The sequence below is a fragment of the Rhinichthys klamathensis genome, unplaced genomic scaffold (genome assembly GCF_029890125.1).
Source record: "Rhinichthys klamathensis goyatoka isolate OS25496 unplaced genomic scaffold, OSU_Roscu_1.1 h1tg000281l_1, whole genome shotgun sequence".
In the NCBI taxonomy this organism is placed as follows: domain Eukaryota; kingdom Metazoa; phylum Chordata; class Actinopteri; order Cypriniformes; family Leuciscidae; genus Rhinichthys; species Rhinichthys klamathensis.
In genome coordinates this window covers 4,227,433-4,250,683 of record NW_026606800.1, presented here as the reverse complement: position 1 = coordinate 4,250,683, position 23,251 = coordinate 4,227,433, and the positions used below count along the sequence as shown (strand labels likewise).

The following is a 23,251-nucleotide window of genomic DNA, read 5'->3' as shown; positions in this document are numbered from 1 at the left end:
ACATTTATCTCTGTGTTTAGCTGCCAATGTGATCTTTATCATCCTGTGTTGATTTAAACACGGCTAATCTAATACATTGCTCATTAGACTGTCTTTTTTTTTAACAGTTTCTCAAAAAAAAAATTCATTTACATCATAATCATTTTTGTATTTAATGGATTTTTGCAATTGATTTGGTTTCGGTATTGGTATTGGTTTCGGTCTGCCTGTGCAAGCAAAAAAACTAAAAACAAAACACAATAACGTCACAGCCGATGATTCATATGAACCAAAGACGGCTAAAATAGGCAGGAAAATGAAATGATCACTGTAGTCTTGACACTCACTATTTTGCTTTTGTTTGTATCCAGACAAACAAAAAGAGCCCTCTACATGTCCTTGTATGCATTCAGTAATACATAAAGATCCTCAAAAAGCCCAAGACACTAAACCAAAGGAAGAAAAAGGTATTTGGTATTGACTTGCAAGGTCAATATCATGCATGTTGTTTTAAAATACAAAAAGAAAAAGCATGGGCATATTTTCTGCATAACAGAGCCATTTTATAGCAAATCACACTGGCCATGTCTAAAGCATAGATCAGAGACATGCCAATGTCTTTGTTCTAACACATTTTGTGAGCTCTTCATGCAAAAACAACTGACCAAGAGGTATTTAATATTTTGCATGCTTAAAATATAATCATTGATTGGTGAATGATATGTACCTAGGCATATATGCATCAGTGGTATTGTAGTGGCTGAAGGTGTGGGTGTACTGTGAATTGATCAAGATAACATGCATGCATACACACGGAACAAGGATTGTAAATTATGCGTATGTGCACATATGAATCATATGGGTAATTTCATATTTGGATTAGTTCACTTTAGATATATTTGCTCTTAATGACCCTTACTCCTTACTGTAAACTCATCATACTGCTTTCTACTTAAAGTATTTATATTACATTTATTTTACAATAAAATATGGATGGTAGCCTATATAAAAAAACAGGCTATGTTTCATGGGGCTTTAATGAGCTTTATTAAGTCATTTTTATTGTATGTGCTCTCTCTGTATGTGGGACACATTTCTCTTATATTATGTTATGTAGTAAGCAAACAAATGTGTCCACTCAGAGTCGCCATCTAGTGAGATGAATTAAAGCTCTGCAGTAACTCGTTGTCCTTTTTATCCGTTTTTCCTCCAGCTGAACCTGATAAAGTGAAGAAAAGAGGTACTTTTATTCCAGAAAAGACTTCCAGCTGTTATAACTGCTTGTTATACATTTACTGACTGACCACTACAAGAAGCAAACAATAGATACTTTTAATGTATGTCTTCAAGTATTCAGAATTAAAATTGGCCTTGATAGGTATTGATAGTGATAGTATATTGAATTAAACAGTATAGAGCAGTTTAAGTTGAACTGAGTAGCTTTTCAAGTAGCAATTTAGACATTATTAAGTTTGTAAGTATGAGGCCACAGACTTTTATACAACAGTTCTATGAACATAAATGAATATAAAACGTGTATTGTAGATACAATATGATCTGTTAGACTGTCTATTTTTGCTCATCTTAGCTTAGTTCGACTTTCAAAGCATAGTAAATTAATGAAAAATATAACCCATGATCTCCTCTATGACCTATAATAATATAGCAATCTGTTTTAGAGGACATCACTGAGGATCTTATATCAGTAAAATAGCTGTATTTTTTTTCTCACTTCCAATAACTTTGACAAACACAATAGTGCCCCCTGGTGCATATCTGTTAATCTAGATGTTATTTTTTTAAATCAAAACCCCAACATTTAGGATTCTTGACAGAGTATTTCAGCTCTAGTGTGATAATAATATATTGCAATATTAATCATGGCTACTGATCAATCCGGCACATGCTTTTTTACAAGAACACTCTTAGGACAGTGTGATTGATTTAGACATCAAGTGACCTGTTGCTGCACACAGTTTTAAACTCTCTCTCTCTCTCTCCCTCTCTAAACAAAGCCGTCTGGTTTGATTCATGTCTGACTGTTTTTCATGTCACAGCTAAAAGAGTCAGCCTTGAACGCAGGAGTAGACATACTGTATGTGATGCATTGTTTTGTTTGATTAAAGCTGGTTAAGTTCAAGCAGGCAACTGTCGATTTCTACAGTAAACTGCTTGTTTTAGCAGCACAACTCAACAAGCATGTGCAAAACTATTAACTTGAAGTAGTTAGACTAATATATTGATAAAGCATATTTATGTATGCTTGAAAAGATCAATTTGTTCAGTTATATTAGCAAAATGGATAAAATAGACTAATCAATAAGGCAATAAACTATTAAAAAGCAGAGCCAACAGCATTATGGGACATTTAAAAAAAATCCAAATTTTTCAAGTCAGAAAATGAATTTATTCATAAATTCAATGCTTTTGAAGCAATGAAAGTTCGAAAACGTATTTTTAGCTGAGCAAATTTGTAGGAACACATTTGGAGATACTAATACATATTTGGAGAGATACTGATATATGTTTTGATCAGGAAGAAATGTTTTTGTTGTTTAATGTTTTTTTCCCCCCTTACCAGAAGTCGAGACCAAGAGAAAGGAGCCCCTGCTTAAACAGAGAAAAGGTACAGTATATTCAGTCGTATATTCAATCTAGACGTGGAGTTTGTTTGTGTAAGAATATTGCACTAAAGGCTTTTTTCTTTCACCTCCTCACTAACATTTGCTCACCAGAAAGAGAGGCTCCAAGAACAAGACTAGAGAAAGCAAAGAAAGGTAGCACAATGTGTTCCTGCTTTTTTTATCATCATGCACTGAAAGAATTGTTTCAAATATTTTGTTATAATAGCCATGAATATTTAAGACTTGACATAATATTTGCTCTCTGGTCCACAGCTCCAAAAGCAAAGGCAGTGGCTGACAGCAAACTCAAAAAGAGAAGTAAGCTCACATGATCTGATCACACATTATACTTATTTAAAGTGATTGTTCACCTTAAATAAAAGGTCTGTCATTATATAGTCACCCTTATGTTGCACCAAACCTGTGTGACTTTCTTTCTTCCGTAGAACACAAAATATTTTGCTGAATGTTCACAGGCTCTTTTCCATAGATAAGAACGTAGGCCAGTAAGAGCTGTGCATGTAAACCTCACTGCCCTGGCCTCTGCATCATCGTTGAATAAATCAACTAGCTAGTCACGACTGTTTCCCAAAACGGTATTGTCACAAATTGGTCGTTCAACCACTTTGGTTAATGATGTCACGCTGGTGGTGGAGTAATAACTACTTTTAATGAATCTGTTTGAGATCGAATTAATGCTAGATATTTTGCTATAAATTACGGAAATGGCATCTGAGAAATATTTCTATTCAATCATAGGCTCGTTCTTACGCTCTACAGGTCGAGAGCTGTCATTCCAACCACACAACTTTATGCTGTTTGCGAATGTACGTTAGAACGTGTCGGTTACGGATGTAACCCTCGTTCCCTGAGTAGGGAACGGAGACGTTACGTCGGATGACGGAGAATGGGGGTTTCGCCAGAAAGCCTATCATCTTCGAGTATTAAAAAACGAGCCTATGGCAATGAAATGCCATGGGTCTGCGGAATTTGCATAATGTATCTCCGCCCCACCGCGTGGGTATTTAAGGAGAGACACCTGCAACAGCAGATCATGTCTTCGCTGAGGAGCCGAGACTGAACTCAGGCGTCTACCCAGCGGTACAGCGGAAGTGGCAGGGAGACGTAACGTCTCCGTTCCCTACTCAGGGAACGAGGGTTACATCCGTAACCGACACGTTCCCTTTCGTAGTCACTCCGAGTTACGTCGGATGACGGAGAATGGGGGTCCCCGTGTAATCACGCCACCTTCACAGCTGTCTTCCAGTGCCCTGCGAAGTCTGCCCTCCCTGTCGTGGTATAGGCACGGACGAAGGAGTCCTACTTAACACAGGAATACCAAGGTACACTGGGAAGCATATCTCAGGGGAGATATGCCGCAGCATGCCTACCCAAAGGGAGGACTTAAGAATACACATAAGGCCGAGGGGGCTTCATATGGAGGAACACTGGAGTAACCAGCCCGTGGGGTGGCAACTTTCAACTCCAGGAGTGGCAAGGTGGCTTGCCGAGGGAAAGACACATGCTCAAAGAGGCTTACAGTGGAAATACACATGTGGGGGTTACTCAGAGGAGGAACCATGCACACGGAGGCACCTAGCCGACGCACAGGCAAAAGACACTGGCGCCAGCGTCAACAGTGCTGGAGGAACTCAGGGCTTCAGAGAGGAAGGCTACCTGAGGAAATATCGCACGTATCCAGTCCGTGGATTGGAATGGCGAGCAAGCGAGACACCTAACGGCTCCCATGTTAGCTTGAAAAAGACAGTACATGGGCGGAGACTGGCTCCACTCGGAGATTGTAAAATCTGGCAAAAGTGTTGGGTGTCGCCCAGCCTGCAGCTCTGCAGATGTCTGTTAGCGAAGCGCCACGCGCTAAAGCCCAAGAGGACGCCACACTGGGTGGAGTGGGCGGTCACACCAAGGGGGCAAGGTCGACCTTGCTGCTGGTATGCCAAAGCAATGGCGTCCACTATCCAGTGGGATAACCTTTGCTTGGAGAGAGCCTTTCCCTTCAGCTTCCCACCATAACAGACAAAGAGCTGGTCTGAGGTCCTGAAACACTGCGTCCTGTCTACGTAAGCACGGAGGGCGCGTACTGGACAGAGCAGTGCCAAGGCTGGGTCTGCCTCCTCCTGGTCCCGGAAGGGAGTGGTGGGAACCTTGGGCACATATCCAGGCCGGGGTCTCAGGATCACGTGAGAGCAGGCCGGCCCGAATTCCAGGCACGCTTCGTCAACGGAGAGTGCGTGCAGATCCCCCACCCTCTTGATGGAGGCCAGTGCAACCAGGAGCGCTGTCTTCATTGACAGGAACTTAATCTCCACTGATTGCAGAGGCTCAAAGGGAGCCCTCTGCAGGGCATATAAGACCACTGAGAGGTCCCAAGAGGGTACGAGAGGAGGGCGAGGAGGATTCAGTCTCCTCGCTCCTCTCAGGAACCTGATGATCAGGTCGTGCTTTCCCAGAGACTTACCTTCAACTGCATCGTGATAAGCGGCGATAGCGGCCACATACACCTTCAGGGTGGAGGGAGACAGCCTTCGCTCCAGCCCGTCTTGCAGAAAGGAAAGCACGACACCGATCGAGCATCTCCTGGGGTCTTCTCGCCGAGAAGAGCACCAGTTGACGAAGAGGTTCCACTTCAACGCGTAGACGTGTCTCGTGGACAACGCTCTAGCGGAAGGGATGGTAGCCGCCACCGCAGGTGGCAGGGTACTCAAACCTGCCTCGTCCCGTCCAGGAGCCACACGTGGAGTCTCCAAAGATCGGGACGAGGGTGCCATAGGGTGCCCCGTCTCTGAGAAAGGATGTCCTTCCTCAGAGGAATTGGCCAAGGAGGTGCTGTCGCGAGGAGTATCAGTTCGGAGAACCAGGTCTTGGTGGGCCAGTATGGGGCGACCAATATGACCTGCTCCTCGTCCTCCTTGATCTTGCACAGAGTCCGTGCGAGAAGGCTCACTGGGGGAAACGCATATTTGCGTAGGCCCTGCGGCCAGCTGTGCGCCAGTGCGTCCGTGCCGAGCGTGCCCTCGGACAGGAGTAATACAGGGCGTAATGGGATGAGTCGTGGGAGGCAAACAGATATATCTGTGCGTCCCCGAACTGGTCCCATATCAGCTGGACCGACTGGGGATGGAGTCGCCATTCGCCAGAGGTTGCGTGACAGCTCGTCGGCTGCAAGGTTCCGCTCTCCTGGAATGTAAATAGCACGAAGGGACCTCAGGTGCTTCTGACTCCATAAGAGGTGGCGTGCGAGTTGCGACATACGGCGAGAGCGTAGACCACCCTGATGGTTGATGTACGCTACTGTCGCGGTATTGTCCGAACGGACAAGTACGTGTTGACCCTGGAGCAGCGCGTGGAAGCGGTGCAGGGCAAGGCGTACTGCCAGCAACTCGAGGCAATTGACATGCATGAGGCGCTGGGGTCCTGTCCAGGAGCCCACGGCTGCATGTCCATTGCACATGGCGCCTCAGCCCGTGGCAGAGGCATCTGTGGAGACAATAACATGCCTGGAAACTCGTTCTAGGGGAACTCCGGCCCGTAGAAAGCTGAGGTTCCGCCACGGGGTGAAGGACTGACGGCAGGTCAGAGTTATTGGAACTCTGAGCGTACCGCGATGCCATGCCCACCTCGGGACCCGATCGCGAAGCCACAGCTGAAGCGGTCTCATATGAAGCAATCCGAGTGGCGTTGCCGCGGCTGCGGATGCCATATGCCCCAGGAGCCTCTGAAAAAGTTTCAGTGGGACCGCACTCTTGCCCTCGAACTGTCGAAGACAAGTCAGCAGTGAGTGTGCGCGCTCGCTCGTAAGCTGCGCGGACATGGCTCGTAAGCTGCGCGGAGTCTATCTCCATACCGAGAAAAGAGATCCTCTGCACGGGGCAAAGTTTGCTCTTCTCCCAGTTGACCCGAAGGCCCAGACGGGCTAGGTGCCGGAGCACTAGGTCTCTGTGTTCGCAAACCTGGACTCGAGAGTGAGCTAATATTAGCCAGTCGTCGAGGTAATTCAGGATGCGAACCCCGTGTTCGCGCAGGGGAACAAGGGCTGCCTCGACGACCTTCGTAAAGACGCGAGGAGACAGAGCCAACCCGAATGGGAGAACTGCGTACTGGTATGCCTGCCCCTCGAAAGCAAACCGAAGAAACGGTCTGTGTCGAGGTAAAATGGAGACATGAAAGTAGGCGTCCTTCAGGTCTATCGCTGCAAACCAATCCTGTGGCCGCACGCATTCGAAAATGCGTTTGGTCGTGAGCATCCTGAACGGCAGCCTGTGAAGGGAGCGGCTCAAGACGCGCAGATCCAGGATTGGCCGTAACCCACCGGTCTTCTTGGGGACAATGAAGGACGGGCTGTAAAACCCTGACCTCATTTCGGCTGGAGGGACAGTCTCGATTGCACCCTTCGCCAGCAGGGTGGCAACCTCCGCTCTCATGATCGGGGCATTGCCACCGACCAAAGTAAATGGACTCCCCTGAAGCGGGGAGGAGACCGTGCGAATTGGATCGCATAGCCGAGCCTGATAGTTCGGGCGACCGAGCGGGACAGGTAGGGAAGCTCTAACCAAGCTCCCAAGAACTGAACGAGCGGAAACATCCGAACGACAGACGTCCCCCCGGAGGGGCAGCGAAGCGGAGTGACCGGCCCAGGCGTGGGTGGCATAGCGGCCCGGTGCGGGGGCACGGTCATGCTCCGCGTCCTGTCAGAGGAGACCAGGGAAGGACCAGCATTCCACGGGGGTCTACTCTGCCAGGGGTCTGGCGACAGAGGGGGACGAGAGTGGTGTGGTCCGGAGACGGCACACACTGTCATCCGCGCCCTCAGAGACAGAGGGGGACGAGAGCGGCAAGGCCCGGGAGCGTCGCACACTGTCGTCCGGCCCTCTGAGGGCTCAGAGATGGGATGCAGCTATTTGGTTTAGAAAAGATTCTCCCCCAGCCCTCCACCGGGGGAAACTCCCTGCAACCACTCCCTGAAGAACTGCAACCCACATCTGAGCTGCCCGTAACGGGAGCGCCGCAAGCCTGGCCTTGGCGGGGCTGCGGGACCGGTACGGGCAGGGGCGCCTTCCTGCGACCACCTCCATGGCGCGGCCCGGTGCTGCTGGGGGCCGGGCGGGAGGGGGCGGAAGTCGCAGGAGGGCGCATTCGGCAGCAAGCGGACTGAGGCGTCTGAGCCGGCAGCTTGAGGCAGCAAAGCCGCGGGGTCAGACAAAATAGCCACAGTCCACTTCTGGGCGGCCGAGAACTGTTGGGCAGAGTCCTCGACCGCGCCGCCGAAGAGGCCAGCCTGGGATATGGGGGAGTTAAGGAAACGAAATCACTCAGCCTCTCGCACATCAACCAGGTTAGCCAGAGGTGTCTGACCACCTATGTGGACATCACCTGACTCAGGGAGCGTGCGGTCACCTACGTCGCTCGGAGAGCAAGGTCGGTGACGGCAGGCAGCTCAAGGATGAGCCCTGAATCAGCCCTACCCTCGTGCATGTCATTGAACACCCAGGAGGATGGCAATAACACGCAGTGAGGTGGCAGCCTGCCCCGCAGCTCTATAGGTCCCCACCACCGGAGTAGACAAGAACCTACAGGCATTGGAGGGGTGCTTAAGAGTCGCCATGCCAGGTGGAGGTGCTGTGGGGACACATAAGTGTTGCCACAGAACACTCCACAGGGGGAACCCCAGTGCACCCTAGGCCGCGGCCTCTACAAGGGCAGAGAAGGCGGAAGAGGCCACTGAGCAGTCGCGAAAAGTCAAGGAGACTTCCACGATCTCATGATCTCTTCATGCACGTCCGGGTAGAAAGGATTTGGGTTCGCCACCCCCAAAAACCAATCAACAGCCTTAAGTGCTCGGGACATGGCAGAAGGTTCCACACAAGCCCGATACTCGCGGCAGCCCGGGAAGCATAGCTGTGCACTCTGGATCAAACTCGTTATGCTAGCACATCCGAGAACGGCAGCACAGACGAGCCATCATCTCTAGAGGACTCCAGCTCACCTTGTGATGCGGTGATACATGATTTCATCAGCCGGGGGACCGAATGAGACTCACCTGGGACCACGCAGGTTGCAATGTGAAAGACGGGGTGTGGACCGAGGAATTTATCGTCGGTTTAGTTCCAAACCTGCCGTCTTAGGTCACCCTGGCCACCAGCCGAAGTATTATCTCACGTGGAGAAAAATAGATCGGGGTGTGGATGAGGGGACTCTCACTCATTGAGCTCATCGAGTCTCGACCGTTGCATTGCGATGGTCACGTTCCCAGTGAGAGAACGTGACACACCCACGAGCGCTGTCTGAGCGCGATCAAAGCCCAAACACTCAAAACAGCGCTCGCGCCCATCAGCTGAATCTATCAGAATACCACACTCAGAAAAACACGGGCAGATCGTCTTTAGAAAGACGCGTCTTTAAAAAGACGTGCCGCGTGCAGCTCTTTAGTGAGAGGAAAAACTCAGCGGATGTTGAAGCGACCAGGGAGAACACACAGACTGGCAGACCACTGCTCAGCTCGCAGGCAATGTGAAACTCGCTGGATACCGCCGTCACACCAACACCGGAGAGTTCGCTCGTCTCGAAGAGATGTAGTCATTGAGAAAACTCAGGATTTGGCTTGTGGAGTGAAGAGATGCTCTTGGCTCCGAAGCGAAAACATGATCTGCTGTTGCAGGTGTCTCTCCTTAAATACCCACGCGGTGGGGCGGAGATACATTATGCAAATTCCGCAGACCCATGGCATTTCATTGCCATAGGCTCGTTTTTTAATACTCGAAGATGATAGGCTTTCTGGCGAAACCCCCATTCTCCGTCATCCGACGTAACTCGGAGTGACTACGAAAGGGAACTATGGTTTCAGGAAACACCGACTCGCTGAACTATGCTGATAACAACGGAACTGGCGACGTAAGTTGGCTAACCATGCTTTCGGGAAACACACCCCAGAGCGGGTCGAGTAGGACTGGTTACATTTGGTGCCGTGACCCAGATGTGAGTGAGGTTTAGGGGGGTGAGTGTAACTGTCGTAGGCCAGTAAGAGCTGTGCGAGTAAACCTCACTCCCCTGGCCTCAACTGACACTAGCGGCCCTTGTTAGCGCGCCTCCCTCACCGGAGACCACAGTTTAAATCTCGCTCGGAGCGGTTTGAGTACTAAGTTACACTTTACGCACTACTTAATCCACCAGTTTCACAGTAAGGTTTAAACCTAGTCTCAGCCTAAAATGGATGTTTGAGCTGTTTTAACTGAAAGCAACTTGCACTGATATATCTTAAAATATGTCAGTGCCGTTGTTTTGTCTCAAGATGCACATCGGTAATGTTTTTTTCTAAGGCACGTTTATAAAAGCTACTTAAATGTTCTCATTGAACTAAGGCCTAATCCTGGCTTAATTTAAGCCCTGTCTGTGAAACCAGGCCAATATTTTTTTGCATTGGACCATTAAACCTAGTTGAAACGCAATTCAATATTTACAGAAGCCTCTGACCAGGAGTAACGGTTGGAATAAAACAGCAGAGTGACTAAATTGCATCAATAAGCTCTTGTTTTACCTTACAGACTTCAAATCCTTCTGACATGATAATGTTGACTTAGAGAGAACATTATGTGAATAAATTACTTTGTTAGCGGCTCTTCAAAACTAACCCATAGTGCTCCTCTTGTGTTCATCGATCGGTGTTGTGCATGTAAAATAAAATCAGTCACAAGTAAATGTGTTTTTTATGTTATCAGTATTTGTTTGTTGATCCTTATTCATTTAAAATACAGTTTATGAATGTTATTTACAAATAAAATACATTTTATGTTATCCATGATTAAATAGTAGCCCATTCTATTTTAATGGAAACTTATTTTTACCATTAGTTATGTAGGCAAAATAAGTTATTGAAGGATAAACTGAAATTTCAACACAACTTCTGCTCACTTATTTGAAGGCTGCTATTGGATCATTGAGGGTAAACGACATATTATGTGACTATGCGTTATGCTGGTGCATTTACGGCATGACTTAATTGCTGTATACGAGATTTCAACTAGTAAAAATTGTTCACCTCCTAAACTGGGAATTTTCTGCGAGCACCGACTTGTACCACATGACCGCTGAACCACCTGACCGGCCACTGCAGAATCATTTTTTGTATTGATAATGTTAGTTGATTCGTTGAAAATTCAGTTTACAAGTTGTAATTGCCAGTTCTTACGGGGACATGAACGTTATGGTTTACAACACCTTTACTTTACGGAGAGCTTACAACCTACTAGCTACATTCTATAGTGCTGTCGAATAAAATACAGAGTTAGTTACGAAGTAGCTAGTTGTTACTAAGCCTCTGGTGTGGACTTTAGGTCCCAATTTAAGTAACAACTTACGAATGGCTGGTGCAAACCTACCAGGTCACCATTAATTTTCATTGTATGGAAAAGAGCAGCATGAATATCCTAAACATCTCCTTTTGTGTTCTACAGAAGAAAGAAAATCTTCCAAGTTTTGATTAACCATGAGAATTTTGGGGTGATCTCTTTTAAGTTGATGGCAAATGTTAAAATTCCGTTTGATCTAAAGATATGACAGCAGTGCTTTCCCGTCTCCTGATAACAGGATCTAGAGCCTCAAAGGACGTGGAAGTGTCAGCTGCTCCAGCTCCGATACAGGAGCGTGAGTGCAACTCATAGCCTTGTGACTTTTTAATATCACAATGTGTTACATTCACGTAATGCAAAAAGACAGCAGCAATAACACGCAATATACAGTCAGTCTATTGTAACTCTGAATCTTTCTTTTCACAACCCCTTAAAACAGTTCCTATGTGCCGACCAACACCTGTGTATTGCCCAGCGCCCCCTGGCTGGTATGGTGAGTATTGCAGTCACCTATTATTACTGTAACTTAATGTACTTTAACATAAAACACATTTATACATAATTTATGCATCCTTTAATACCCTGAAATTCTCTTTATCCTTTATCTTACAGTGCATCATATAGTTACAAGTAGCCCATTACCACCATCGGCTTTTCCAGGTACTCAAAAAAACTATATTAATTAATTTCAAATGCATTCATCAAGATAGTTGACGTCTGTTTTTACTAACTTAATTATGTGGATGTCAAAGTTTTAAAAAAAATAAAGAAATATCTGTCAGTTTCAATATGTTTAATAGTTCAGTATGCTTAATACATCACTGCTTTACAAGCTTTTTTAACATTAAATTTTTCATTGTATTTTTCAGAATCAGAAGTTCCTATTTTAACAACTCATCAAGCTCCTACTGTAATGAAAGGTGTTGATCTCATAATATTTCTGAATTTTAATTCTATATTTGCCATTTGTCAATTTTGTTAAATCTGATTTAATGTTTCCTTTGCTTTAGAACCGGAAGCTACAAAGGCAAAACCAAAAAAATACTCTCAAAAGAAAGGTATAGTAGTAATTTGTATTGATTTAGTGCCTGTAGTAAAGATGTAGTATTTATTTCCAGTTACATTGACATGTAAAAAGACCTGAAGCAAGTAATAACCTCTGACCTCCAATTTCAGAACCAGCTGCACCAAAAGAAAAAGCCAAAGCAACTTCTGCGAAGAAGGGTGAGAACTATAGTTTAAAATGAATGGCAGTATCTCTATCTATCCATCCATCCATCCATCCATCCATCTGAATCTGTGCCTTTATATTTGTTTTTGTACATTTGTACTGTATGTGTTCAAGAGGCCACGGTTACTAAAGACAACGTAAAACCTTCAATGACAAAGAAAAGTAAGGACAATAGAAAAATGATGGCTAAATTTCCATTTTAGATCTATTTTCATAAATAAATACATTTTTATGACTTAGGGCCAACAGTTGTGAAGGAGAAGCCTAAAAGGACAGGTAATTATGGTTCAGGAACTGACTTACAGTAGCAGTAGTTTTATATTAATGAGCAATAACGTATAATTTCCTCTTTTACAGAGCGAGTGATCACAAAAGAAAAGGCAAAACCTACCTCTACTAAGAAAGGTAGATTTTATTGTATTTCAACTTTATTGTATATATAATGTAAAATTACATTTATATTATCATACATTTAAATGCAGTTCATAAAAAAAGATCCTGCATTTACCTGTGCAATACCGATGCTTTATTAAATGGAGTATAAACAGAGTTGTCAGGCTATCTAGAAAAAAATTACCACCAATCTGGTCGTTAGACATACAGGAATCATGAATCTTAAATGTCTATTCTACATCCTGTTCTTACTATAGAGCCAGCAGTAACAAAGAAGGCAAAAGTAACAACAACCAAATACAAAGGTAACCTCACAGCTACTACACAGCTGATTATACATACAGTACAAAGATACACTCACCTAAAGGATTATTAGGAACACCATACTAATACTGTGTTTGACCCCCTTTCGCCTTCAGAACTGCATTGATTCAACAAGGTGCTGAAAGCATTCTTTAGAAATGTTGGCCCATATTGGTAGGATAGCATCTTGCAGTTGATGGAGATTTGTGGGATGCACATCCAGGGCACGAAGCTCCCAAAGATGCTCTATTGGGTTGAGATCTGGTGACTGTGGGGGCCATTTTAGTACAGTGAACTCATTGTCATGTTCAAGAAACCAATTTGAAATGATTCGAGCTTTGTGACATGGTGCATTATCCTGCTGGAAGTAGCCATCAGAGGATGGGTACATGGTGGCCATAAAGGGATGGACATGGTCAGAAACAATGCTCAGGTAGGCCGTGGCATTTAAACGATGCCAATTGGCACTGAGGGGCCTAAAGTGTGCCAAGAAAACATCCCCCACACCATTACACCACCACCACCAGCCTGCACAGTGGTAACAAGGCATGATGGATCCATGTTCTCATTCTGTTTACGCCAAATTCTGACTCTACCATCTGAATGTCTCAACAGAAATCGAGACTCATCAGACCAGGCAACATTTTTCCAGTCTTCAACTGTCCAATTTTGGTGAGCTCTTGCAAATTGTAGCCTCTTTTTCCTATTTGTCGTGGAGATGAGTGGTACCCGGTGGGGTCTTCTGCTGTTGTAGCCCATCCGCCTCAAGGTTGTGCGTGTTGTGGCTTCACAAATGCTTTGCTGCATACCTCGGTTGTAACGAGTGGTTATTTCAGTCAAAGTTGCTCTTCTATCAGCTTGAATCAGTCGGCCCATTCTCCTCTGACCTCTAGCATCAACAAGGCATTTTCGCCCACAGGACTGCCACATACTGGATGTTTTTCCCTTTTCACACCATTCTTTGTAAACCCTAGAAATGGTTGTGCGTGAAAATCCCAGTAACTGAGCAGATTGTGAAATACTCAGACCGGCCCATCTGGCACCAACAACCATGCCACGCTCAAAATTGCTTAAATCACCTTTCTTTCCCATTCTGACATTCAGTTTGGAGTTCAGGAGATTGTCTTGACCAGGACCACACCCCTAAATGCATTGAAGCAACTGCCATGTGATTGGTTGATTAGATAATTGCATTAATGAGAAATTGAACAGGTGTTCCTTATAATCCTTTAGGTGAGTGTATATTCATATTAATTGCTTAAACGTGACATTTTTCATACTCAAAAGCTTTCATAATGTTATGAAAGAAGGAAGAACTCTTAATCCTTGTGTTATTATCTTGTATTTGCTCCTTTAATATTCACAGAAAGAAGTTTAACCGTGTCATAAACTGGTGTTTATAAATTGGTAACTGGTTATAAATATTTCAGACTGGATGATATTTGTCTCGCTTCTTTAGGCAGGTGTCTGTTAGCTGCCCCATGGCAATGTCATAAAATGTTCTGCTCAGCTTTTTTTTGTAAGTGTTGGACATGAAGACAGAACCTCAGAGTTTTGCTGAGAGTGAATAGTTGAATTCTGCATTGCTCCTCTACTTTTGGATATCAATTGCTCTTAAACTACCACTAGATTTGGGCACATGGAAAGAGATTTGTTGTGGCATTTCCACATGCCATTTCGTTTTATCTGATACCACAAAATCCCTGCAGTCAAACATTGTGTCTTTACACAGCAAAAAAAAAAAAAAAAAATCTGACTCAGTATTTTTGTTTTGTTTTCCAGAACAAATATCTTAAAACAAGGGGAAAAAAATACCAATTGGGTATGAAAATGTAATATTGTTTTCCCTATGAATTAAGTTCATTTTTCTGTCCCCATTTGCATATATTTCTCTCTCTCTCTTTTTTTTTTTTTACTTGCTTAATTTTCATAGATTTTTCAGAAAACAAGACTTAATATCTTCTGTCATTTTGCTTCTCAAGTAAATGTATCTTGATTTAAGAATAGTTAGATATTTGTACTGGAAAATAAAACAAAAGAAAATCAGTTTTTGCGGTGTAGGATGTGAAGTATGGATATTGATAAATACTACTTTTATTTCATATTACATCCTATAAATCTATGCTTTTTTGTGTCTCTACATGGGAAGAAGAGAAAGCTGTAAAGCAAGTGAAGCCCACTGCAGAGGGTAAGTTATTTTATTGTAAAGTATTAGGTGATGCTTGCTTAAAACTAAAAAAAAAAAGAAAAAATGTTTTACTTTAGCTCATATTTAACTCTCTGATACTGAATATTCAACTATTAAACTCATCCAACATTGTTATTGCTGCTTACATTAATTGACTTGTCGAAAAGATTGGCCTTATTAGTTTTGCATGAATGTTAAAATGAGTTTAAAAAAATCAGTCTTGAAGGAGGGACACAAGCCTTATCATTAAAAATGTCTTAACCATATGGGAGAATAAGTAATTACCTTGTGTTTAAAACACTCAAAACACCTTAGCAATTGCATAACAATGCCCTGACAACCAGCAACAAGACACTGGCATTTTTTTTCCAGAAAATGTAAACATTTAATTAATAATATATTGTTGGGATATTTAGAATATCCTACCTGTTTTTCTTTTTTAACAACATGTGTTTATTATGAACTTAATTGTTTATAATCAAATTAGTAAACTAAGCATTGCTGTCTTGCTTTGAATGTGTTGAAGACAGCAGTGCATCTACATTTAGTGAATGATTTTGTTCATCCTGAGAGATAGGTCACTACATTTTAGATTGCTAATGGACTCTTTAGAATTATTACGTGCAAAGCTTATCGACTTCTTGACAGGAAAACAGTATACAATATTTATGTGCTTTTAACTTCTTTAGTACATTGATGTCGTGCAAGGACTAACACATCAAATACTGCAAGGGCTGGGAAATCGTGTTTACTGTAATCGACAAGAGGAAAAGTAAAGAGGAAAAGAGACTAAAAGTAAAAGTGATAAAACACTTTAAAATAGCTTTTACTGCAAAAACAAAACAAAATCAACTCACTTAAATGAAAGGTTTAAGTATAAGTTGTGCCAAAATGACAACCTTCAATGATAAGTGCATGTATATACAGTATATATACACACGCACACACATATTTACATTGTTGTATTGTATATTGTATAGCATCAATGTAATTTGTTTGATTATGTTTGATCATTAGTCAAGAAGAAGGCCACATCAACACCAAAAGCCAAACAAGCCATTAAAGAAGTTGTTGTGGGTAAGTTTTAATGACTATTTTTAATATTGCATTATAAAAAAGCCCAAAAGACGTCTCTGTATTTTTGAATATCCCCTCAGAAAAGAGAGACAAAAAAAATATTTTCATGGCTAATAAACCTAAAACTGGATCCATAGAAGGTTTATGTAGGGTTCTATTCGTGTCTGCTATCAGGATGAAAAAGGCATGCATGACCAAATATTGAGGAATTGTTTTTATATTCATTTCCCAATGGATGTGTTGTGTTGTGAACACCAGTACATGTTTTATTTGCATTTGTAAAAGCACAGAGAACTTACTGCATAGATGATTGTAAGATGGATCAAGAAAACAAAAAACCTTAGACTAGTTGGCATAAGAAAATTGGATCTGTCAAGTAATATAACTTCAGATGAAGTCATGACAGAATTTCTCTATTTTTATGACAGGAAGTGTACCTTTCACGTTCTGTTCCATGATTATAATCACTGAAATGAGCATGTTTTCCTGACACATTAAGAATAGAAATAACTGATTTGATTAAAAGACTTATGCACACTTGAAGTGCAATTATGAAGGTGTTACATTGTAAATGTGTAAATGGAAAAAAAACACATGATATTGAAAGAATATAGATAATGTGATGATGAGCATTATTCTCCTTCACCTCCAGGAAAACCTGTTCCAGCCGAGAAGAAACCATCTGAAGAAACCCAAGGTATGAAGTAGACATGGCTCTGTTTCAAAAACTAGTATGCTGACTATGTACACAGCATTTAAAAGGGACAAGTCAACCAAAAATAAAAGTTCTGTGATTATTTATTCACCCTCATGTCATGTCATCTGAGTTTTAACTCAAGAATTGGAAACCGGCTTTGTGAAGTGGATCAGCCATGTAATTTGTAAGATCTGACTTAAAAGAATGATTTCTACGGCAGTTAACTCATAAATATTATATTCTATTATGTTATTCTTTAATTCCACAAACGCGTGTTCATTTTACACAAACTATCCCTTTAAAAATGAAAGCAGTGAAATAGAGAAAGTAATGACATAATCCATTATGAGAAGCTCAGTGGAAATGTGGATTATAAATATATTTAATTCAGTACTGAGAAGTGCTAAAAATATTTTGTCCAATATTTTTGTTGTTTATTTGTATACTTTAACCCTTAAATGTATGAATGTTTCACCAAACATTCTTACGTATTTGGGTCTTTAGCGACCCGGATCTATATCTAACACGGATGGATCTCTACCTGACTCGATAATACACAACTCTCCTGATATGAGTAACAATTACAGAAGAATAAAATAAAGCATATTTTGTTACCTTTTGGAGCTTGGAAGGGTTCAGTTTGAGCTGAAGTTTTATACCATCATCGCCGTCCTCGTCAGAACTCATTTCCCAGTACATTCAGTATCTGGCTCATATTCGCGATCGCAAACATATTCTCAAAACTATCATTTTCAGCATCTTCAAAATCAATATTTTAAACGCTGACAGCTTCTTCACCAGATCCACCATCAAGTGACAGTGACACTAATATTTGATTGTCTTCAGTACTTCCTATGCAATAAATCGCTGAGCCATTTTGAGTTTTGCTGATGATACTTCCTATTCTTTTGTTTTTTGCCTGTGGTAACTATGAGTGAAATGTCACTTCATCATTGTGTATCAGACATTGCACTTATCAAATATTCAATTGTTGTGCAGAAAAAAAACATACTTACACTGTTACACACCTCAAGTCATTACAATTTTTACAAAAAATTAATGGGAAAACAGGCATTCTTTTATAATTTGATAATTTTTTTCTTGTTATATTGTTTATAATGAATGAATTAAGGAATACTAAGAAGGTTGATGTCTAACTTTAAAAAATGAATGAGGAGGAGGGTAGTGAATGACGTCCTGGGTCACTAAAGACCCGAAGTATGCGTTTAAGGGTTAAAAGTATTGCATTGTTAGCTTAGCACTGTGTTAACGGCAAACATAGTTGTGAGCGGTTTGTAAGCAGTTCCATGTGGAGTGCTTTTTGTGCGGCGTCAAGTTCAAAATCAGTCACTTCTGAGGTTCTATTTCAGTTTTCTATTTCTACTTCAGACATCTCTCTATTTTTTGGGAACAGAGCCCATGTGTTGCCATCATTTTCAGGTTAATCTTTGCTAACCATAATTCTGTCCTCAAATTTCTGTCTTCAGACAAACCAGCTGAGGCAACAGCACCAGCACCAGCAAGTAAGTTCCGATGTTTTCTGACGTCCATGAGATGTGGAGAAGTATTGCGTGAAGCTTGAGATTAAATTTAGCCTGTGTGCTTCGTATAGCGCTGTAGTACCTAATCATTCCGGATGTCAAAAGCAATAATCAAATGCATGCATTTGTGTAAGCAGTTTGAAACATCTGCAGACTACATTTAGAAATGCATTGTTCAGCATCCATAGTGATCATGCGTACCTGCATATTGTAGAACTTGGGAGAACTTCAAAAACTTCCAGGCGACATTGAGGTACAATTCCTTATTCACCGGATGTATTAACATCACAGTTTCAATAACTGAGCCACAGTACACATTGTCACTATTCTAGGTTATCCCACTTAAACCAAAGGGATTAAACTATTTTTAAACAGCATTAGTGAAATTACAAATTAAATGTAGCTATTAATACACTAATGCTGCTGGCTGGGTGGCCCTGTGTGAACTCCTAATGTCACTCTTTCACTGTAACTCCTACCTAACACAAATCGCTTGACTTGCTCGTTAGAGACTCAAGGTCAGATTTAATAACCGTTGTGCCACATTATTTCAGTGAAAACCCTGGGTCTTATTCACAAACCACTTGCCGTCCATTTTAACAAGGCACTATTCACTGCAAAGAAATAATTTAATCAGTATATTTGTCTTATTTTTCTGTAAAAATAGTTAAGCATCCTTAAAAGGAATAGTTCACTTAAAAATGAAAATTCTGTCATCATTTCCTCACCCTCAAGTTGATTCAAACCTGTTTGAATTTCGTTCTTCTGCTGAACACAAAGAAAGATATTTTGAAGAATGTTGGTAACCAAAAAGTAGATGTACCGCATTGACTTCCATAGTAGGAAAAAAATTACTATGGAAGTCAATGGGGTCCATCAAATTCTTCAAAATATATTCCTTTGTGTTCAGCAGAAGAAAGAAATTCATACAGGTTTGAAACAACTTGAGGGTGAGGAAATGATGACAGAATACATTTTTTTTAATCTATTTACAGATTCTTTCTTTATTTAATGCAACATGAAGTGGCAAATAAAGTCAAGTCATCTTTATTTACAATGCAGATTGTTTCAAAACAGTGATGAATAGAGAAATAAAAATCAGTGATGCAAACAGAATTCAATTCAGCTGTAAAGCAGCTCTAAAATAGACAAAAGTGACATTTTTCAGCTGAAGTCAATTTAGTGTTGATTTAGTTTGTTTTTGAAACACATTTTGAAAAAAGAGAATCAGCTATAAGGCAGAATCAGCTGCTGTCAATTCAGTTCAAGTTTTGTTCTCATCCAATCAAATCAATAATATTACTGAATTTTAATCCCCACAGTTTGTGAATACCCACAAATGCAACATTTGTGTTATTTCAGTGCCATTTACTTGCAACTACTCTTCAGATGGACATTTCTTACTGTTATAGTTCACCAAGGAATTCTCTTTTATGTAAAAATGTGTTTCTCCTTGGCAAATCTGAGGATTTTTGAGGATATATAATCCCACCAAGGTCTCAAGTGACTTTTTTTATTCGCAAGCCTGGTTTTCATCCATTTAAAGTAACTTTTGAAGGTCGCCGTTACTTTCAAATTCAAGTCTTCAACTCTGCCTCAGTGGGTGTTCGCAGATATCGTGGTCTACTGCTTGTAAAAATTATTCCTCTGAGAACTGAGCTTTGTCATGTCACCTTATAACAACCCTGAAAACTAAATGCCACATTAACAGATATTCTATCCTTAACTGAAAGTATTTGCCATGTCATTTAAAGATTTCCTACAGCAGCACGTCATGTTATATGTTGAAATGAGTACATTTTTCTTCAATTTCTCTCTCTAACAACTAATTAGAAGAGCTGAAAGTGGAGGAAAATGTCACGGAGGGCAAAAAGCCAGGTAAATTAATCTAATTCCACACCATACATTGCATTATAGTAGTTTTTCCAGCAAAATCTTCCAGTGTAACAGAGTTTTGAAAACAGTACAATAATATGTTACATTGCAATATGGAATTTTACATAGCAAACCTGTTGCCGGATTAAAAAAAAAGCACAACTTCAACTGAATAGAGATGCTTAAAAATAACTAAATATCTTCAGTTATTGTTATATATTCTGTTTATCAGTAGGTGTAATGCATTAGACCCAACATGCATTACTGTAATTTAATTACTTTTCCCTTAAAAAAGTCAAGTAAGAGAATACTCTTAATTGTTCTGTAATTTAATTACCATTAGTCTGATGTAATTGCATTGAATACTTTATAGACTATAGAACAATTCCATACAATAGTGGACTTGGCATCAAAATTTAACGTCTAATGTTAAAAATGTATGTTTTTATGTAACCTTCTCCCTTTAAATACTTTGGTCAATTCAAGAATAATTTATGCAATTTTATATTATTTATTTGAAAGAATTAAAAGAGCAGTTTCATGTCTATCCTTGTAATGTTCAACTGGTCGAAATTGAAATGGGATTAAGAAGGTAATTAGTAGTAAGTAATGCAATACTTTTTAAAGAGTAATTAGTACAGTAATCTAATTGCACTGTTGAAGATGTAATGTTGTAGTTGCACATATTTGAACTTGAATTTTCCAATTGATTGTGTATGTGTGTGTGTGTATGTATATATACATATATATAGGCCTATATATACATATATATACATACAGTACGTGTGTGTGTGTGTGTGTGTGTGTGTGTGTGTTTTGAACTGTGTGTTTTGAACTGTTCAGTGTTTTATGTATTTAGTTTTTTTTTTTTTTTTTGCACCTGACATCAGAACAGAGAATCACTTGTTCTTTGTGTTACAGGCAAGATACCATACTTCCAGTGCGTTTTAATGAGCACAAAATCCAGCCAATATCCACTACGACCCATGTCCCCTGCTATGAGTCCAGCTATTAACCCCAACATGATGAGAGCCATGATGGAGCAGAGGGCCGCGTTACTGCAGCAGAAAGCCCGTGCAGCTGGACAGTAACAGTCCGGCTCTGGCGGGTGTAAACTGCTTATGAACCGCTGTAAAAACACAGTGCTGCTGAGCTCTCAAGAGCTATTCACCTAAACCATCACAGAGACTAAATAACAAATGGAGGTCACTGGTTGTTCAATGGACGCTCTCCATTCCTCCATAAGTGGCTTTTGAATCTAATCACAATTTCACAATTTTGACAAAAATGAATATGCAATTACTTCAAAGAAATATAAATAAATTATAATGTACGTTTTGAAGTATATTTAATGTATAAGCGCCTGTCAAAGAAATGTTACATTTTTTTATTTTTTTATTTGAGATCTTAAAACATCTGTTTACATTTGTTGCAGGGAAGATTCTGCTGGGGTTTTTTTTTTCACATTGTACATAAGACTACTCAGCATTAAATAATTTAAGTGTTCCTCTAAATATTCAGATATTTATTTTTTTATATGATCTCATTACGGAAAGGAATTCTGCAGCACACATTCACTTAGGGCCTTATCTTTTGGCGCAGGCCATTTCCTTTGGCTCACTGGTAATAAGATTATGCGTAGTATGTCTGGGTTCTACCAGGGTCTGGGATCTTTCTGCATTTGTATGCATGGCCATTAGAAAAAAGAAGGACGCCATTTGGACCGAATCCGATTTCTATCTTAACCAATGAAATGAGCTTACATCCTTATAGAATTGAAAGAGACATTAAGAAATTAAGACACACAAAAGCCTCTAAATAATGAAAGGCTTTCATTTTACTTGACTGAGACTTTTTTTTTTTTTTAGTATCTCTTTAGTTAATTGAAACCCCCTATTGGGGTTATTAGATTTATGGTAGTGAATTTAATAGTGTATGAATATGTATAATATAACTTTCATGTACAGGTAAAACCCAAAGCAATTGTGCTATACTTGTGTACATAAAGTACCGAAAATTCAGTGTTTTACAGTGTTTGTCCACCCTGCAATCGTTTTCTCTAATTTTCCTACATTGATCAGAGGTCTTCAATGTTTTTCAAACTGAATGCCCCTTTTGTTGATAGTATACAATCAATTGTATTTTAAGCTTGGCCTAAAATATCATGCCATTTTAATGCATTTACATTCTTTGTTTTGTTGCTACATGGATGAGCCATTAAGTAATTATTATTAATAATATAATATAAGTAATAATTATTGGTAAGGTTTCATTAGTTAACATGAACTAACAATGAACAATACTTCTACACCATTTATGAATCTTAATGTTAATTTCTACAATTACTAATACATTTTTAAGATCAAAAGTTGCATCTGTTTACATTATTTAATTCACTGTGAACTAAAATTAACATGTATATGTTTTATTAACTAACATTAGCAAAGGTTAATAAATGCTGTAAGAATATATTGCTTATTGTTTGCTCATACATTATGTTAACAAATGAGACCTTATTGTAAAGTGTTACTGAATTATTTTTAATCATTATTGGGATTATTGTATGTATGTTATTTTAATATTTTAATGTGGGTTGGACAATTAAATATTTAGCTTAGTTTTGCTTACCAGTAAAAAATGACTTTCTAACTTAGTGTTTTTGTGTTATTTTCCAGTACAAATATCTAAACGTTCTTAAATCAAGATGTATTTGCTTAAGAAGCAAAATGACTTGATATTAAGTCTTGTTTTCAAAAAAAGAAATCAGTGGCAAATAAAGTGAATTCATGCTTAAATTAAGAAACAAAAAATCTGCCAATGGGGTCAGAAAAATAATCTTGTTCTCACTTTGAATTAAGTTTATTTTTCTGACCACATTTGCAGATATTTTCTTCTTTTTTTAAACAAACTCACTTCATTATGATCAACTGTTCAGAAAAGGAAATATCTTGAGTGTTTTTTGTTTCTCAAATAAATATATCTT

The 23,251-nt window shown here is 40.4% G+C and overlaps 1 protein-coding gene across 1 annotated transcript in view; it reads left to right on the top strand.

Annotated features, from left to right (window-relative positions):
- Nucleotides 1-21,750, top strand: part of trdn (triadin) — a 53,556-nt gene extending 31,806 nt beyond the window's left edge. Inside the window, exons 12-32 of the mRNA XM_056269232.1 lie at nt 351-446; nt 1,193-1,219; nt 2,561-2,605; nt 2,715-2,756; nt 2,877-2,921; nt 11,202-11,258; nt 11,403-11,456; nt 11,576-11,623; nt 11,833-11,883; nt 11,974-12,021; nt 12,140-12,187; nt 12,309-12,356; nt 12,435-12,470; nt 12,552-12,599; nt 12,845-12,892; nt 15,040-15,078; nt 16,096-16,155; nt 16,808-16,852; nt 18,340-18,375; nt 20,227-20,271; nt 21,190-21,750. Coding sequence (XP_056125207.1) covers nt 351-446; nt 1,193-1,219; nt 2,561-2,605; nt 2,715-2,756; nt 2,877-2,921; nt 11,202-11,258; nt 11,403-11,456; nt 11,576-11,623; nt 11,833-11,883; nt 11,974-12,021; nt 12,140-12,187; nt 12,309-12,356; nt 12,435-12,470; nt 12,552-12,599; nt 12,845-12,892; nt 15,040-15,078; nt 16,096-16,155; nt 16,808-16,852; nt 18,340-18,375; nt 20,227-20,271; nt 21,190-21,359 — 1,136 coding nt within the window. The 3' untranslated portion in view covers nt 21,360-21,750. The remainder of the gene's footprint in view (nt 1-350; nt 447-1,192; nt 1,220-2,560; nt 2,606-2,714; nt 2,757-2,876; nt 2,922-11,201; nt 11,259-11,402; nt 11,457-11,575; nt 11,624-11,832; nt 11,884-11,973; nt 12,022-12,139; nt 12,188-12,308; nt 12,357-12,434; nt 12,471-12,551; nt 12,600-12,844; nt 12,893-15,039; nt 15,079-16,095; nt 16,156-16,807; nt 16,853-18,339; nt 18,376-20,226; nt 20,272-21,189) is intronic.
- Nucleotides 21,751-23,251: the final 1,501 nt, after the last annotated feature.